At 60.5% G+C, this 16359-nt stretch overlaps 1 protein-coding gene across 5 annotated transcripts in view; it reads left to right on the top strand.

The window, feature by feature from the left end:
- Nucleotides 1-15895, top strand: part of PACS1 (phosphofurin acidic cluster sorting protein 1) — a 112322-nt gene extending 96427 nt beyond the window's left edge. For all 5 annotated transcript variants that reach the window (XM_084632875.1, XM_084632874.1, XM_084632873.1 and 2 more), the window contains exons 16-24: nt 2439-2593; nt 3152-3262; nt 3909-4011; nt 4567-4609; nt 5983-6025; nt 7077-7212; nt 8194-8420; nt 11741-11860; nt 12304-15895. In XM_084632875.1, coding sequence (XP_084489001.1) covers nt 2439-2593; nt 3152-3262; nt 3909-4011; nt 4567-4609; nt 5983-6025; nt 7077-7212; nt 8194-8420; nt 11741-11860; nt 12304-12416 — 1051 coding nt within the window. In that variant the 3' untranslated portion in view covers nt 12417-15895. The remainder of the gene's footprint in view (nt 1-2438; nt 2594-3151; nt 3263-3908; nt 4012-4566; nt 4610-5982; nt 6026-7076; nt 7213-8193; nt 8421-11740; nt 11861-12303) is intronic.
- Nucleotides 15896-16359: the final 464 nt, after the last annotated feature.

The following is a 16359-nucleotide window of genomic DNA, read 5'->3' as shown; positions in this document are numbered from 1 at the left end:
AGCCGAAATGTGCTTGTTAGAAAGTCAGGTCCCATCAGCCTTGTCTCTCTCCAGGAGACTCTGTGGGCACCTGGAGAGCTAGGAAAAGAATTACGAGTCCAGGTACCAAGAAAGGGGCAGGCTGAGTCAGACAGGCAGGACGTAGTAACACCTGCAACTTGGGGTTTGTCTACACTTACCGGGGGATTGACGCATGGGCGGTCAATTTATCGGGTCTTGACTGCTGATCGCTCTCCCGTCAATTCCTGAACTCCACCTGAATGAGAATCACAAGGGGAGTCGACAGGAGAGCGTCTCCCATCAACATCGCATAGTGTGGACCCCGCGGTAAAGTAGATCTAAGTACTTCAACGCGTAACTTAGATCAGTCTCCCCCCATAGTGTAGACAAGGCCTTAGATGCTCTACAGCGGGGGTTCTCAAACTGGGGGTCGGGACCCCTCAGGGGGTCACGAGGTTATTACAGAGGGGGTCGCGAACTGTCAGCCTCCACCCCAAATCCCACTTTGCCTCCTGCATTTATAATGGTGTTAAAGATATTTAAAAGTGTTTTTAATTTATAAGGGGGGTTGCACTCAGAAGCTTGCTATGTCACCAGTACAAAAGTCTGAGAACCACTGCTCTACAGACAGCTGGGAGAAATGTTCTTTCCTAATAGTTCCACCTCCTCCCTTCACCAAAGGGGAGTGAGCTCCCAATCTCCCGGCACACCCACGGAGACCTCCAGGAACGCTCCAACTTCACTTTCTTCTGAAGTAGATAAATGAAAGTTTGTTTCTCCCACCTGCCTTTGTGCATCAGATCCTGCAGGGATAGGTGCCGAAAGCAAACCTGGCTGGTTAGATCAGAAAAATGCAAGAAAGGCTGGAAGCCCATCGCTTGCCTCTGCAGATCACCCACATCTGTCAGCCTGCAGCCCTCCCCCACGGGGGGTCTGTCTGAAGGGGAAACCTGGGCCCACGCTCCTTTCCCGGGGAGAGGACAACCTGTGTGAGTGTGAACATCCCTGCCCTCTGCATTTGGACATAGGATTAGAAGTGGCCCTCTGGGCCATCAAGACCTGATCCTGCTATTGCAGGCTGTCACAGAATCCACTGCAGCCCCAGTGGTTACAGCTTCCAGCAAAATCACTCTTACCTGTGGTCCAGGCCTTGAATCTGGTGGCCCCCATGAAGGGGGATTTGAGTACTGATGGCTTGGAGGCTGGCTGGCAACGCCTGCAGCGACTTGCGCTCCTGGAGGAAGAGGTATAGCATTGTTCTGCTTGACAGAGGAGGGGAGAGGCAGAGGCCTAAGCCAAGGGGAGAGGAGATGCTGTCAGCTCGGGCAGGTGAGATGGGGAGCAACTGCAGAGGAGAAGGCTCTTGCATCAGCAGTTGCATGCTGGTGAAAAAGGAAGCAGTGCTAGTGAAATACAGGGAGCGGACTAGAGCAAGGGGGGGTCTAGGATGGCGTAGCCGGGAGGGCCCATGACACTGCACTGTAGCACTGATCTTTTCTGTTGCCTGGGGGACAGGCTGTCCCAAAGCCATGTGGTAGCTCCTTGCTTTGGCCCTATTAGCTGCCTAAAGGAAGTTGGTGGTTCTCTGGTGCCCTCTAGTGGTGGCCGTTGTGTGGCACGTTTAACTGCAGCTGCCCTAGATCAGCTGCTAGAGACGCAGCGCTGGGCTGGGCTGTAGGGCGCCAGGCCCATGGACATGCTGGGCGTTAGCAATGCTGGAGGGGTCCTTGGTCCTGAGCACATGCGCTGGGCCTGGCAGGGGGGCCAACCCATCGGGAGCTGCTCTGAGAGCCACCTCCACAGCTCAGTGGGGCACCATGGGTCCCAGGGCTGAGAGCGGCTGGAGCGGCATCAGGCCCCCCAGGATGCTCCATGTGGCAGAGAGCAGCAATGCCAGGCTCTGCTGGCTCCTCCCTCAGAGGAGACCTTCCTCAGTGCGGGCGGCAGCTGCTCTGTCTAGCTGGTGGGTTGCTGACGTCACTGCTCCACGGTCTGCTGCCCTGCTCAGGGCAAAGCTTTTCATCTGCGAGTCCCGCTGGAGCACTCTGCTGGGATTTACGGCCTGCTTCCTGGCATGGTAATTACAGCTGGGCACAGCAGTGCCGGAGATAGCAGTCGCTCATCAACTCGGTGCCTGGAAGGAACAACAGCCCTCATTGCCTGTACTGCCTACCACAGTGAATGGGGAGGGGCATCCATTGTCTTCCTCGCTGGCCAAGGGACTCCTGTATAAATGGCCCCTGGGTCCCACCCCAGAGCTGGCTGCATCTCACCACAGGATGAGGGATCCCTGTATAAAGAGCCCCCGTGCCCCAACCTAGAGTTGGTCATGTCTCAGTGCCAGGCGAGGGCTCGCTGCCTAGCGTGATTTAGCGTCGTACCCTGCAGGCAGAAGGGCGCAATAAGTGCACACATTCCCATTGTCCTTTCTTTTCCAGCTGCAACTGCAACTCCTCCGTGCCGCGGCCCGTGAAGGTGGTGGCTGTGGGGGGGCAGAGTTACCTCAGTGCCATCCTCCGTTTCTTTGTGAAGCAGCTGGCGAACAAGACCCCAGACTGGCTTAGCTACATGCGGTTCCTCATCGTCCCGCTGGGTAGGCGCCTCTGCCCAGACCCCGCCCAGCTGGCGCGAGTCCTGCTTGACCCCCCTGCAGCCAGAGTGTGGCTGTCGGTGCAGGCCTTGTTCTAGCCTCTCCCTGTTCGTGTGGCGATGCCATGGGTGGGGGGGTCCCATGCTGACACCCAGGGGTGCACAGAGGGGTGGCTGAGCAAAGCACGTCTGGGTCTGTAGCGGGTGCCCCCAGGGGCCGAGCCAAGAGCTAGCCCTGCTGGTGGCTTGAGCTCCAGCAGGCCGCCTCTTGGTGGGGATACCAACACAGCAGCTGCGAAAGGGGTCCCAGGCAGCCCAGCCTCTGCATTGCCATGGAGCTGGGTAAAGGCCCAGGATGGGGTGGGAGCCTGGGGTGTGGCATCCACGGGACAACTAGACCATGGCTCCTGTCACAGGGCCCTGCAGAAGGCTGCTTTCGGAGGAGCAGGGTAACAGGAAGCACCCGGCTGAAGGACCCCTCCCGCAGGCACTGTAGTACACAGCTAAGAACCTCCCCCCCCCGAAGGCACTACAGCAGCACCCCCCTTTCTCTCCTCCACAGGCTCCCATCCCGTAGCCAAGTACCTGGGCTCGGTGGACAGCAGGTACAGCTGCACGTTCCTGGACTCTACCTGGAGGGAGCTGTTCGGCAGGGCCGAGCCCCCCGGGACAGGTGAGGGGCCATGCAGCTCCGAGCACTGTGTCCATGGCCCTCATGCCGTTGGACAGGGAGGGCTGTGGGTCGCTGTTCCCCAGGGGCTAGCGAGGGAGCAGCCAGAGCTAGGCACGGTCTGTGGGATGTGGCGGGCCTGGCTGTTGGGATGTGGCCTGGGCTCCCCTATGGCAGTGGCTGTTCTGTCTGCACAGAGCAGGCTTGGCCAGTTCCTTCCTGAGCCCTGGTTTATTCCCTGGGGCCTGCCCCCAGCACCAGGGGTTACTGAAGGGGTCACAGCTCCAGCCCGGTGAGCAGTGCGGGAGGCAGTCTCCAGTGGGGCCAGGGGGAGCTCTGTGTGAGAATGTGTCCTGCCCCCTTCCTACTGCAGCGTAAGCTCTGGCCCTCCAGCCTTGCAGCCAAGACAGAGGCCTGGCCACCTGCTTTCTCCCTCAGCCGCTCCTGCCTGGGGCAGAATCCTCTCTGACCCACACACCCCATTCCCCTCTGTGACGAGAGCACCCTCTCCTCTGCTGCCACTCAGTCAGCGGGGGGCATCCTGGCTCTGCTGTGCAGCTCACCCCTGCTGCGGGCTCGGGGACAAGGAGTCAGGGAGCAGGCTCTGTGGGGATTGCTGGTCACATCCCTCTCTCCCCTCTGCCCCCAGAGCCGTTCGATGTGGTGGGCCGCATCGTGCAGTATGTGGGTGGAGCCAGCGTGACCCACCAGCTGCCTGTGGCCGAGGCCATGCTGACTTGCAAGCATAAGTTGTAAGTGTCGCCCGGGCGACTCTCCTGCGACAGGGGGCTGGTCGCACGTTACAGGCACCCAAAAGACCTTTTCAGTTGGGATAGCAAAGCTGTTAAAGATCACTGAGAAGGGGGCTGGGATTGGGACTCCTGGGTTCTGGTCCCTGTTCTGGGAGTGGGAACAGGAGTGAGGACTGGTGGTTAGAGCAGGCAGCTAGGAGCCAGGATTCCTGGGTTCTGGTCCTGGCTCGGCCACTACTCAGTGTGTGGCCTCTCTGTGCCTTGCCTTCTTTCCACCTCTCTCAAAGCTGCCCCGAATCTAGGTGTGTTTCTGGAGCACCAGTTCCCTTTGTATCCCAGCCCCTCTGGCACGGGGATGGGAACTTACCTTCCTCAGCAGGCGGGAGATGTGCTGTGGTCACTGTCCTTAACGTGGTGGGGCAGGGGTGGGGGCGGTCGTTGAGCCTGGCGAGCTTTGGATGCCCCTCGTGTATCCAGGGTGAAGCATTCCATGCCTGCTGGGCCCCGGCCCACCGCCCACCAGACCCTAAGAGCTGTCTCTTCCTCTCCCCACAGCCCGGATGAAGACTCCTACCAGAAGTTCATTCCTTTCATTGGGGTAAGGCTGCCCCCTGGGGCCCCTCCAGTGAGGGCCCAGGAATACCGCTGTGCCGCTGGGGTGGGGCAAGACCCATTGTGACCCTCCAGTTTGAGCCCTGCCTCACCCAGGGTAGGGCTCCCTGCTTCCAGCCCATCAGTGTTGGGGCTAAAGCAGGCTGGAATTAACCCCCCAGGGTCTGGAGAATCCCTGCCCTGGCTCTGGGTCAGTTCTTCCAGGGGTTAATCCCCCTCCCTAGTAAGTAGGTAACTCTCGATGCTTCTCCTGCTGTCATGGGATTCACGCAGACAAAACCTCTCCAGAGCCAGGCTCTCCGAGGTGTGCCAGCCACATTGCGTCTCCGACACCCAGAGGGCCTGGATCACGCTGCTCAGCCCCTGACTCACTGCAGCAGCTGAGAGGGGCATGAGCTCTGCTGGCCACCAGTGGGCGCCATCCCCCCGCTGAGCAGGGAATGCAGTGCCTTCCGCACAAGAGCCCCTTCTCCCCATAGAGCACTAGGACTGCTGCTCCGAGCTCGCTGGGCCCTGAGCCAGGCTGGCCGAAACTGAGGGCCTCAGCCCAGGCTGCCCAGAGGAGAGACGTGCCAGGGCTGGGCCTCTTCCAGGGGCATGGGCCTGCGAGGGTTAAACCTTGGGAATAATCAACAGTGATCAGAGCCTCTCTGCTGTGTCCTTCCCCATAGAGGTCTGCTTAGAGGACTGGAGTTAGTGTTTCCAGCCCTTCACTGCCACCTAGCGGAGAGAGAACTGGCCTGGGAGTGAGGAATCCTGGGTTCCATTCCCAGCTCTGCCACCCAGCCTGCTGGGTGCCTTGGGCAAGTCACTTCCCCGCTCTGTGCCTCAGTTTCCCCATCTGTAAAATGGGATAATGCTTCTGCTATAGTCTGGCTCTGCATAGAGTCTCCTGGGGCATCAGCTGAGTGACACTCTCTGATAGAAGGAACAAAGTGGGAGGGCAGCCCCCATTGCCTGGAGGAATTCACTGTTGTCTGGATACTTTCCGAGCACTTGCCCTTCCATTGTAAACACCCCACTGCAATGTCTTAGGGGGTGAGGCTGCCATTGCTTTGGGCACTGGGATGTCGGCTGGGAGAGGGCATCCCCCACTCGCTATCACCCCAGGGGTGGCTGGTGCTTGGGATGGGGGCAGCCCTGATGCAATGATCCTGGGGGGTCCCGCCCACCTAGATTTCTGCATGGAGCTCGTGGAGCGCAAGTGGGGATGTGAGTCCTTTCCCCATGGTGTGGGAAGGGTTAACGGCAATCTTGGCACTGCAGCTCTGGGTCTCCCGGAGGAGCAGGCTCAAATGTCTTCTCCTGGACGGGCTGGCAGCCCGGCCTGAATTACTGATCTCTGTCTCCCCGTTGCAGGTGGTTAAAGTGGGCCTCATCGAAGATTCCCCTGCAGCCACAGGTACATTCCCTGTGAGGCCGGCCCCCGGCTGGGTCCAGGCCGGCTGGGACTCGCAGCCTCAGAGCTGGTGCCACGTTGGGAGTCCAGGGGCACAGTTCCCGCCTCCCTGAGCTGCTCTTAGGCTCTGTGCAGAGCTGGACAGGCCCAGGGCTCCCTCTGCAATCAGCTGGGCCAGGAACCATGGTTGGTTAAAGGCAGGGTGAGGTCCCCTCGGGCTGAGACACCCTCCCCTCCCACCCATCCCCCCTCCATCCTCCCTCTTCTCACCCTCCGCCCACAACCCAACCTCAGCCCAACGGGCCTGCTTCCAGCTGGGCTTTTACTGCCCCCTGCCGCCGCTGGAGTGGGGAGTTGTCCAAGCAACGGGGTCTGCCCCTGGGATTCCCCTCCCCTCCAGCTCCAGGCTGCTGCTCGGCTTGTTCACCTCTCACTCCGGCTGGACAGGGCGTGACGGTCGGATCCCCGCAGGGAGGCTGGGGGCTGAATCCGTATGGGCTGGGGAGCAGGGGGATGACGCAGTGCAAGAGTTCAAGCGTTGAAGGGGAGGCACTAGGGCTGTGGAACCTGCCCATGGAGGCGACAGCGCCTCGTGGCTCAGGACGCTCATTGGCCTGGTACCCCCAGAGTGCCCCCATCCCCAAGTCCTCCGCTGAAAAGGGCCTGGGAGCTCTCACGCCACAGGAGTGACTGGGAGGCTGGTGGCAGTAGTGAGCTCATCTCCCGCCAGCCCAGCAGAATGGGTAGGGGCCCAGCTGAGACACCTACAACAGGGCCTGGGCCTGCTCCAAGTGGGTCACGGCCGGAGACGAGAACCCAGGGAAGAGGAATGCACCAGCATCGGGGACTTGGTGCCTGCCACAGAACCACTATGGGGAGGCTGGGAAGCGCCTGGGGAGGCCAGGATGCCCCCAGGGGAGCAGGGAGCCCCTGTGGGAGGCCGAGGTGCCCTGTGGGGAACCAGGAGGTCTGGGGCTTCCCATGGAGAAATTAGTCTGAGTGGCACAGCCCAGAACCTGCCTCACCCCGGCTGCCCCCTCTGCTCTCTCGGCAGGAGATGGAGACGATATGCCCGTGGTCAGCCTGACAGTTCCCTCCACGTCACCCCCCTCTTCCTCTGGCCTGGTGAAGGACGTCTGCGCCACCCCCCCATCCTCGCCGTCCATGAGCAGTGGGCTCGCTGTCGTGGGGTGAGGCAGCCTTGGCCACCGGCCCCATGGTCGTTAATGAGGAACCTCATGCCCCGGCGGGCAGATTGGTACCATCCGTGTGTGTACAGGGCCTAGCACACTGGGGCGGGGCTGTGACTGGGCGTCCCGCAGGGCAGATCGTAGCTGCCATGTTCCAGCTGGGGAGAATGAGGCCTGGGTAGGGGAAGGGACAAGCTGAGCCACACGGGGAGTCAGCAGCAGCTGGGGGAACCCTGGCATCTGGGTGCCTGGTTGTGTGCGAGGCCATCCCGGTAGACTGGTTCTCTGTCTGTGCCTGTTCCAGCCTTCCTGCCCGTCGGGGCATGTGCTCAGTAATAGCCTCTGCCATCGTGGGGACGGGGCTGTCCAGCTCTTGGAGCCACTGGTGCTGGCAGACCCCTTCCCTCTGAGTGCCCTTGAGTGGCTGGTGCCCCCGTACCTCCACCCATGCAGGGTGGGGCAGTCATCTTGAGTCCTGCATCAGGGGCTCACTCTGAGCTAGTGCAAGGACATGGGAAGTCAGGACTCCTGGGTTCTGTCCCTGGATCTGGGAGGGGCGTGCAGTCTAGTGGGTTAGAAGAGGGGGACCTAGGCTCTGTACCTAATTCTGGGTCGAGTCACACTACCTCTGTGCTTCCTGTGCCCTCGGCAAAGCAGGCTGGTGTTCACTTGACTCCCGAAGGTATCTGAGTTAGTTACTGTTTGCAGGGGGCACTGGGATCCTCCAGGAGCCATCAGCCCAGGATTCTGGCATCGAATTTCAGATCTGTTTGCTCTGCTGGGCCCCCAGTATCCTGGCACTGGGAGCCAGAACTCCTGGGTTCTCTTCCAGCTCTGCCACTGACTTGTTATAGGCCTTTGGGCAGGGCCCTCCCATGTCTCAGTTTCCCCATCTCTGTGATGTGGCTGGTACTGTCCTGCCCCTGGGGGGTGAACCCCTGCTCTGCCCAGCTGCTGCTGATGCTTCCCCACTGTCCCCAGGTCCCCCAGCAGCCCCTATGGAGACGTCATTGGCCTGCAGGTGGACTACTGGCTCGCCCATCCCACAGAGCGCCGGAAGGAGGGCGAGAAGCGAGACGCCAGCTCCAAGAACACCCTCAAGAGTGTCTTCCGCTCGGTGCAGGTGTCGCGGCTGCCCAGCGGCGGGGAGAGCCAGCCCTCGGGGACCATGGCCATGACGGTCGTCACCAAAGAGAAGAACAAGAAAGGTGGGTGTGCGGGGGTTGGACGGGCATCAGGCTGGTAGCACTGGCCCACTCTGAGGGGGTGGGGAATGGGGAGCTGGGGCCTTTCCCCTCTAGGGGTGCTGCCTCCAATCTGGCCCCATGGAACCGTGTCCATGTGTCGTCTCCGGAATTGGCACTAACTGTCCAGAATGGGCATTCCTTGGACATGCTAGGGGCAGCGGACTGGCTAGGCCCTGGGTGTGGACCCCCATCTTGCCCCAGAGAAATCCTGCTAGCTAAGGGGGAACCCCATTCTGTACCTCCTCTGGGCTAGGGGCTCTGCCAGCCCCTCTTCTCCCCACAAAAAATGCCAAGGGGCTGCAAGAGGCAAGGCTGTGCCCTCAGGACGCTGCCCTCTGCAGGCTGCCCGGGGCTAAGCCTGCAAGGTGCTGCTATTTGCAACCCAGCTCCGCCTTCCCTCTGCAGGAGGCAGCTAGGCATTGGTAAATGCGCCCCTCCCTCCCCACTCTCTATCATTGGCAGCTGTGCTATTGCCACGTCTTTCCCAGCCCCCTTGTTCACCCCGTGCGCTGGAGGAGCTGACTGAGCGGGGGTGTCACTGGGAGACTGTCTGAACAGGCCCCTGCTCCTTCACACTGGGCACTGGATTCTGCCTTTGTCACTGCGGCCGATGGCGAGAAATGGAACGTGCACGCCGTCTAGTCCCTGGCAGGAGCATGGCCTGAGGCGGTTCGCAGGAGACTCACTCACAGCTACCAGTACTTCTGTGGGTGGGGAGGAGCTTTCGGACAGTGCGTTCATAGACACTAAGGCCGGAAGCGTCCTTTAGATCATCTGGTCTGACCTGGATGGCCCAGGCCAGAGAACGTCACCCCACTCCCAGGGGTGACCTCCTGCACTGAGCCTCGGCGCGTGGGTTTGTTGAAAGCATCTGCCCAAAAGGCAGCCAGGCTGGATTTGGAGACACCGAGCCATGGGGAATCCCCCTGATGGTTAATCCCCCACACTGGGAATGTTGGTGCCTCATTTCCAGCGTGAATGGGTCTGGCTTTAGCTCCCACCCCTTGGTTCTCATTCCACCTTCTCTGCTACATTCAAGAGCCCAATAGTGCCTGGGGTTTTCTTCCTGGAAATGTCCTTACAGTCCCTCCAAATATGGGGCTAGAGGAATTCTGAAAACACGATAGGTAGGCTGAGTGACCCGCGGAAAAGTATTGGAGAGGACTGGAGCTCAGCAGCCGCTAGCTACTTCTGGCAGGCAGATTTGGACTGCAGGGCACACCTGCTGAGTTCAGCTGGTGATGCCTGTGTGTGGGCGCTGGAAGGGGAGCTGGTGGCAGAAGAGCAGGAGGCAGGAAGCAGCTCTTGGCCGGATGATGCGTCTTCTGGGTGGGTCCGAGGAGCTGTTGGTCTGCAGGGACCAGCAGAGGATGGTACCGAACCAGCTGTCGTGGCTTCAGGCTGCCAGGAATGGAGAGGCCCCGTAGGAAGGAGGTGGTACTCAGACCCAGGACTGAGTTGCCTCTTGACCATGTTGATAAGCTAAAGCTCTTTAATGGCACAGACGCAGGCCAAGGGCTGGGAGTGAGGCCCGACACATTCAGCCTGGAACTGAGGGGCCAGTGTTTAACAGGGAGGGGGATTCACCGTTGGAAAAACTGCCCCGGGGTGGTGGTGGGGAGGTTCTCCAGCCGACTCCCAGTCCAGGCAGCACGTCTCTCTGTAAAAGCTCCGCTCCAGCCCAGTGCTGAGGCGGGCTCCCTGGGCCGGGCGAGACAGGGGTCAGGCTGGAGGCTCACAATGTCCTTCCGGCCTCAGGCTCGCTGAAAGTGCAGCTCTGGTAGTTTTCCCACTGCGCAGATGGGCGGGCACTTGCCGCCTGTCAGTCAAGAGGGAAGGCGTTTGCCCCAGGCTGGCTGGGCAGGCCATGGCCTGGGGGCCCTGCCTGAGTGATGGGGCGGCTTGGTCTGGGGGCTCAGTCCACGCTCTCCGGCCCTTGCCTGCTCGAGTACAATTTAATCCATCTTTGCCATGCATCAGTGTTGGCAGAAAGGCTCCCTTCCCCAACCTGGGGCTGGGGAAGGGCCAGATGAACCCCAGGGCTCCCCGCTGTGGGGGCAGCTCCAGAAGTTCAGGGTTTACAATCCAGACCAGAGACTGTTCTCGCCCCAGGCAAAACCTGTCTGTCCTTGATCTCGGGCTCAGCCAGGAACATAGGGCACCCCGCCTGGGAAATGGGCCTCAGCTCTGTGGAGCTGGAGATAGGGGCAGGGCTTTGGCCTGCAGGGCTGTGTTGGGCCCCCAGCCCGCTGAATTAACCACTACAGGGCCTTGAAATGCCCCTCCCACCTTGGCCAGAGGGCTTTGTTGCGATGAAGAGCGGGAGCCTGGGAGCCAGGACTCCTGGGTTCTTTCCCCATTTCATCGCTGACTCACAGTGGGGCCATGGCTGTGGGGTGGTGGTGTGCAGCTGTGTGTCTCTATGGGGCTTTCCCAGGATCTCTGCATGGGGCCCTGAGCTCAGTGCTGTTCTGGCTCCCAGGGCAAGTTCTGCTCCCCCCCACAGCCCTCCTGGCAGCTCTGGGCTGGGACAGCGTCTCCCTGGCCAGACCTAGCCCAGGAAAGTGGCCTATCCCTTGCTGCTGCTGGTGCTGCTGTAGTGCGGGGCCGTGCCCCAAGTCTGGAGCTCGGCAGGAAGGAGTCAGGTGAGGCCCCTTCGGCCAACTCCAGCTTCCAGCCCCCTCTCTAGAGCTGTCCCCTGGTCACAGGGTGTCCAGCCCCCCCTGCTACCAGCTGTTATCCTCTGAGCTGGGAGCCAGAATCGAGCCAGGTTTGAGTCACTGCCCTAAGAAACAAATTGGGGTGCAGTAGATGGGGCCCCGGACTCCTGGGTCTGGCTCTGCTGCTCGCGGCGTGACCTTGGGCGCATCACTACCCCCCGTGCCTCAACCCCCGCGAAACACACGCGATGGTGCACAGACTCTAGAAGTGCTTTGAGAGCTATATATGACCCACTAGCACCCGTGTGGGCTCCCAACTGACCCCTCAGAGACTCTGGGAGGCTGAGCACAGGGCCCCAAGGTACTTCTAACAGCCAGTGCTCGAATTGCACCCAGCAGGGAGCGTTCTCCCTCAGCCATTCCCAGCCCATGGGGCAGAGTGGCTGCCAGTTCCTCCATCCTTCCACGGCAGGACTTGGGGCGAGGCTGGGTCCATGTGTGACCACCAGCCTTGGGGATGCCACATCTTACCTCTCACCCAGCTGCCCTCCCCTCAGCACCGCCATCTAAAGGCTTCTGCTGAGCGCACGCTAATCCCGGCTCCCCTGCCTCTCGTTCCAGTCCCCACCATCTTTCTGAGTAAGAAACCCAAAGAAAAGGAAGTGGATTCCAAGAGCCAGGTGATTGAGGGCATCAGCCGGCTAATCTGCTCTGCCAAGCAGCAGCAAACCATGCTGAAAGGTAAGGCCTGCCTCTGCAGTGCAGCTACCTCTGGGGCAAAGCAGCTGGTTATACAGGGGTCCCTCATCTCTCACCTCTGGGTGGGGGCGCAGGGATATTTATAGAGGGATGTTGAGATGCAACCAGCTCTGAGGCGAGGCAGCTGTTGATCCAGAGGTCTCTTGTCCAGCGTTGAAATGCAGCCACTTCTGGGGTGGGGCAGCTTTTTTAACAACCACCCTGCAGCACCAATGTTGGGGAGGCAGGTGGGAATTATCCAGTCTGTTTGTTCAGTTCCAGGGTTGGGGCAGTGTTACTTGCCATCCTGTGGGGGAAGCATAGGTAGGTTAGGGGCATAGGACCCTCAGAGCTGTAGCTCAGCAGGGGCTAGATGCCCCAGGCCTCACTCTGCACCACGAGCCAGCTACCTAGGCCCTGCTCTAACCTCCCTCGTTCCTTCGCAGTGTCCATCGACGGGGTGGAGTGGAGCGACATCAAGTTTTTCCAGCTGGCCGCGCAGTGGCCCACGCACGTCAAACACTTCCCCGTCGGACTCTTTGGCTCGAAGCCGGCGTGACAGCGCCGCCCTGCTGCCGGGCCGCACCCACCAGCCTGGCCGAACCCTCAACCAGTGGGAAGCCTCTTTGGCTACATCCCACCCTCCTTGCGTAACTGTGTTGGTATGTTCTGCACTGGGAGGGCTGGAGGAGGGAGCACCCCAGTGCCAACCTGTCATCCCCCTATCACCAGCTTTGTCTCCAGCTGCCACCGACCGCTTCCTTATGCGTGCGCGCGCGCGTGTGGGTGGGAGTGTGCACCGCATTGGGTCCTAGTGCCCAGTGGGGAGGGACCCCAGCCGGCCCCAGACACACTCCCCCGTCCAGCCTGGAGCAGCTGTGACTCCCAGGACAGGCCCGGGAGTGCTTAGTGTGTGAGAAGGTTCTTGCCTGGCACAGCTGGCCAGTGGCTTTGCCCTCGCCTGTGGCCCATACACCCCTCATCCCCGTCTGTAGCCCTTCTCCAAAAGCACAAGCAGCCAGGCCACAGGCTGGGTGCCCACAGCTGTCTGCCCCGGCATAGCATGTGGGCACAGGGGGCCCCTTCCAGCACAGCCTGCCCCCTCCTGTAGGCAGTGGGCACTCACTGATGTCGAGGGCCACTGCCCTCCAGGCAGCGTGGCCCCTGCTGTTCACAAGCGGAGGAGAGCCCTGGTATGTGATGCTGCTGCTCTGATGGCTTTGTGTCCTGGTGGAAGGTGAGCCCATGAGGGGGGCCCCTTGCTGGTGAAGCCAGGGATGAGGGTTTGGAGGTGGGGGGAGGGGTGTCTGCCTTGCCTGGCCTGGGGCAGGGGCATGCTCGGACTTCCAGCTGTGTGTAACCATCCCCTGGGCACTTGTTTGTTTCTATCCTAAATGGTTGCCAAGACCGAGTTGCTTAAATTTATCCCTGCCCCAGTTCATCAGTGCCCCCCCGCCCCACGTCAGTCACCTTTGCCACATCACGCTGCCTTGCCAGGCACCACAGGACAGTAAACAGCCAGCTCTTGAGTCACTGCAGGCTTGGCTTTCCCACTGCCCCCTTCCCCCCATCCCATGCTCCGCTGCTGGCTGAGCTCCTCCCTGCCCCATGCTGCCAGCGGTTGGTTAGAAAGCCCCCGGCTGTGTCGGCTGCCATGCTTCAGCTGGTGTCTCTTTCCCCAAAGCCTGCAACCCAAATGTAGTCTGCTCCCAACAGGGGCCAGCCCCAGGCCAGCTACGGGCAGAGTAGGTTGGTTCAATAGGGACCAGGTCACTGGGGTTGGCCCAGTTTATTACAGCTCTGAGCATGGCAGACAGAGACCCTATGTGTGGCTGGGGGAGGGGGGGGTATAGTCCACAGATGGGCTTTTAAGAGTGAAGCAGCAGGCAACTGGGTCCCAGTCCCAGCTGCCCTGAGCCCCTCACAGCACTGAGTTCCCGACCCTGTTCTCTAGCACCCAGGTGTGGCAGGAGCTAGGAAGCGGCATCTGGCCATCCCATGCCAATTTCACTCCTGGCTGCACTTCATCCCTCCCACTCCATCTCAAGCCAGCACCTTCATTACGAACCCCCCTTAAACTGAGCCTCATATTTGGGCTGCTTCTCCCACCCCCAGCTGTTGTCTTTCTGACCCCCTCCCCCCAGCAGGCAGCAGCTAAGTGGTTGGATTTTCCGACACAGGCTCACTGTGAGCTCCGCTCTTTTCTCCCCACACATCTGGCAGGGACTCGCAGTCCATGCAAGCGTGGTCCAGTGGGTCCATGAATGTGTCCAATAATTCCCATTGGTCACTGCTGAGTCCTGGGCCCTGTGGATCCTGCCTGTGCCATGTGCGAGGTCCACACGGACCATGAGCAGGACACCCCGTACCCCAGCTCTGAAAGAGACACAATTATCAGAAAGGGGCCTCCCTGAGCCTCATTCTGATGGGCCTGGAGTGCCTCTGCCAATAGACACCCCCACTTTCAGGGTGTGTGGGGGTCTTAAAGAGCAGGTGGGAGCCACAGTCCAGCCCTCTGGCATCCCAGCCCCCCTATTTCCCCCAGCACTCAGCCCCGACCGCTCCATGCAGCGGGCAGGAGAGGGCATGAGAATCCAGACGATCTCCCCCACCTACCTGCTAGCAATAAAGCCAGCTGAACCTTGGCAGAGCCCGTCTCCCTTCCCCTCCTCCCTCCCAACACACAAACACCACGTGCCCCGCTGCCTCCATTGATTTCTCATTGCCCTCCAGGCCGGCCTGGCTGGGTGGGGAGGAAGGTCACTCGGCTGTGACAGGTGGCACTCATAGGCCTGCCTGGCTTCCCTGGGAAGCTGTTTATTTGCTGGCTGAGACAGTAGCTGCCCCATTGCCACCCCTGCAGTCACAGGGAAGCTGCAGGACGGTCCCTGTGTCTGAGTCACTGCGAGTGAGAGAGCCGGGTAGCAAGTGTCCGTACCAGCGCTTGCCTGCACGGTGGGTCAGTCACCTGGATGTGGCAATTCCTTTGAGGGTTGCTCAGGTGGCCTGGGCAAGCTGCGAACTGGTGCTTGGGGGGCCAGACATCCCAAGCCGAATTGCCAGTGCAGACAGGTGTCTCACTGCAAGTCCCTGCAGGCCAGCTGCTCCCTGCTGACCGAGTGTGTCCCGTCCATCTTCTGGTCTCACTCGCTGCAGCCTGGCCCCCACGTTGCAGTTTCTCCCAAGCACAAAGAGCTGCAGCCAGAGCTGGCCCCGCAGAGGGGTCTCATGTTTGCTCGGCGTTCTCTGCCTTTTGCATTCCAACGTGGCCTGTTCAGTGCTGGCTCTCTCCAGGGCTCCCTGTCCCTCTGTGCTCCGAGCCTGGCAGCTGCATCGGGCTGGGGACGGCGGGAGAGTCAGCGGGCTGGGTGGGGGGTGTCTCCCAGGCCTGCGCACTAGGCTAGGGCTCTGAGGCACTCCAGAGCCCCCAGGAGACCTCAACAAAGCTCCGGTGTCCCCACAGGCTGGGCTGACTGCTGTGGGGTGGAGGGAGCTGCCCTACCACCAGGCACCCCAGGCCCACATGATCCCTACACACACTTCCATGGCCAGAGTCGTCAGAACATTCTTGGCCACCCCAATCTCCATGAGAGCTGGTGGGGTCCCCATCTCAATCTGTGCCCCCACAAATCACTCCAGAAACTCCCTGCACTCCCTCAGCTGTGTGCGGCCCCAGTGAGCTCTGGCTTCAGGCCGGAGCTGCACGAGCACCCAGCAGGACTGTGGTCCAGTACATGGGGGCCGGAAGGCGCCTGGTCCAGCCCACAGGGCCTATGTGGGCTGGGAATCTCGATCTGTCCCCCATCCCCGCGCATGGTGCTGGCTGGGCACACAGGGCACTGTGTACATAGCCCCCTGGTGTGTGTAAGTGAGTGCCTCTCCCGTTTGGTTTGCGCACACCGTCCACATTGGGATCATTGTCTGGGGTTGGGGAGAGACCCCTGTTGTATTTGACACATTTTATTGGGGGAGCTGTTGTCCCCCCCCTTTTTTTGGAGTTTTTTCATTAAATAAACTGTGGTTATTTCTTAGAAGGCATTTCTTTATTTAATCAGTTTGTGTCTGTTCAGCCTGAACCCTGCAGGGGGCTCCCCAGTCCACAGGGGGTCAGAGCTGGGAGCCAGGACTCCTGGGTTCTGTTGCAGCCGGAGCCCTGTGAGCCCAAGTCAGCTAAGATAGGCCAGCTGCGGGTGTTTGATTGCAGTGTAGACATATGCTGTGTGACGTGGGCCATTGTCTGTTAGACCCTAATGGACACATGCTCACAAGAGACTCCCACCCCTCCCACTGCTGCCCCCTGCTGGGAGAGGCCAGGAGGAGGCTGGAATTGCAGGGTCACGCCGACTCCAGCAGAATGACGAAGCCCCTTCCCTAGGGTGCTGGAACCATTTTAGACTGGGGGGGGCGGTGTTCTGGAAGCCATTGAAATAGGGGGAGGGATAGCTCAGTGGTTTGAGCATTGGCCTGCTCAACCCAGGGGTGTGAGTTCAATCTTTGAAGGG

Source organism: Lepidochelys olivacea (genome assembly GCF_965140295.1).
Source record: "Lepidochelys olivacea isolate rLepOli2 genome assembly, chromosome: 7".
Lineage (NCBI taxonomy): Eukaryota > Metazoa > Chordata > Testudines > Cheloniidae > Lepidochelys > Lepidochelys olivacea.
The sequence above is the reverse complement of the archived record's forward strand: the minus strand, read 5'-3'. Positions and strand labels throughout refer to the sequence as shown.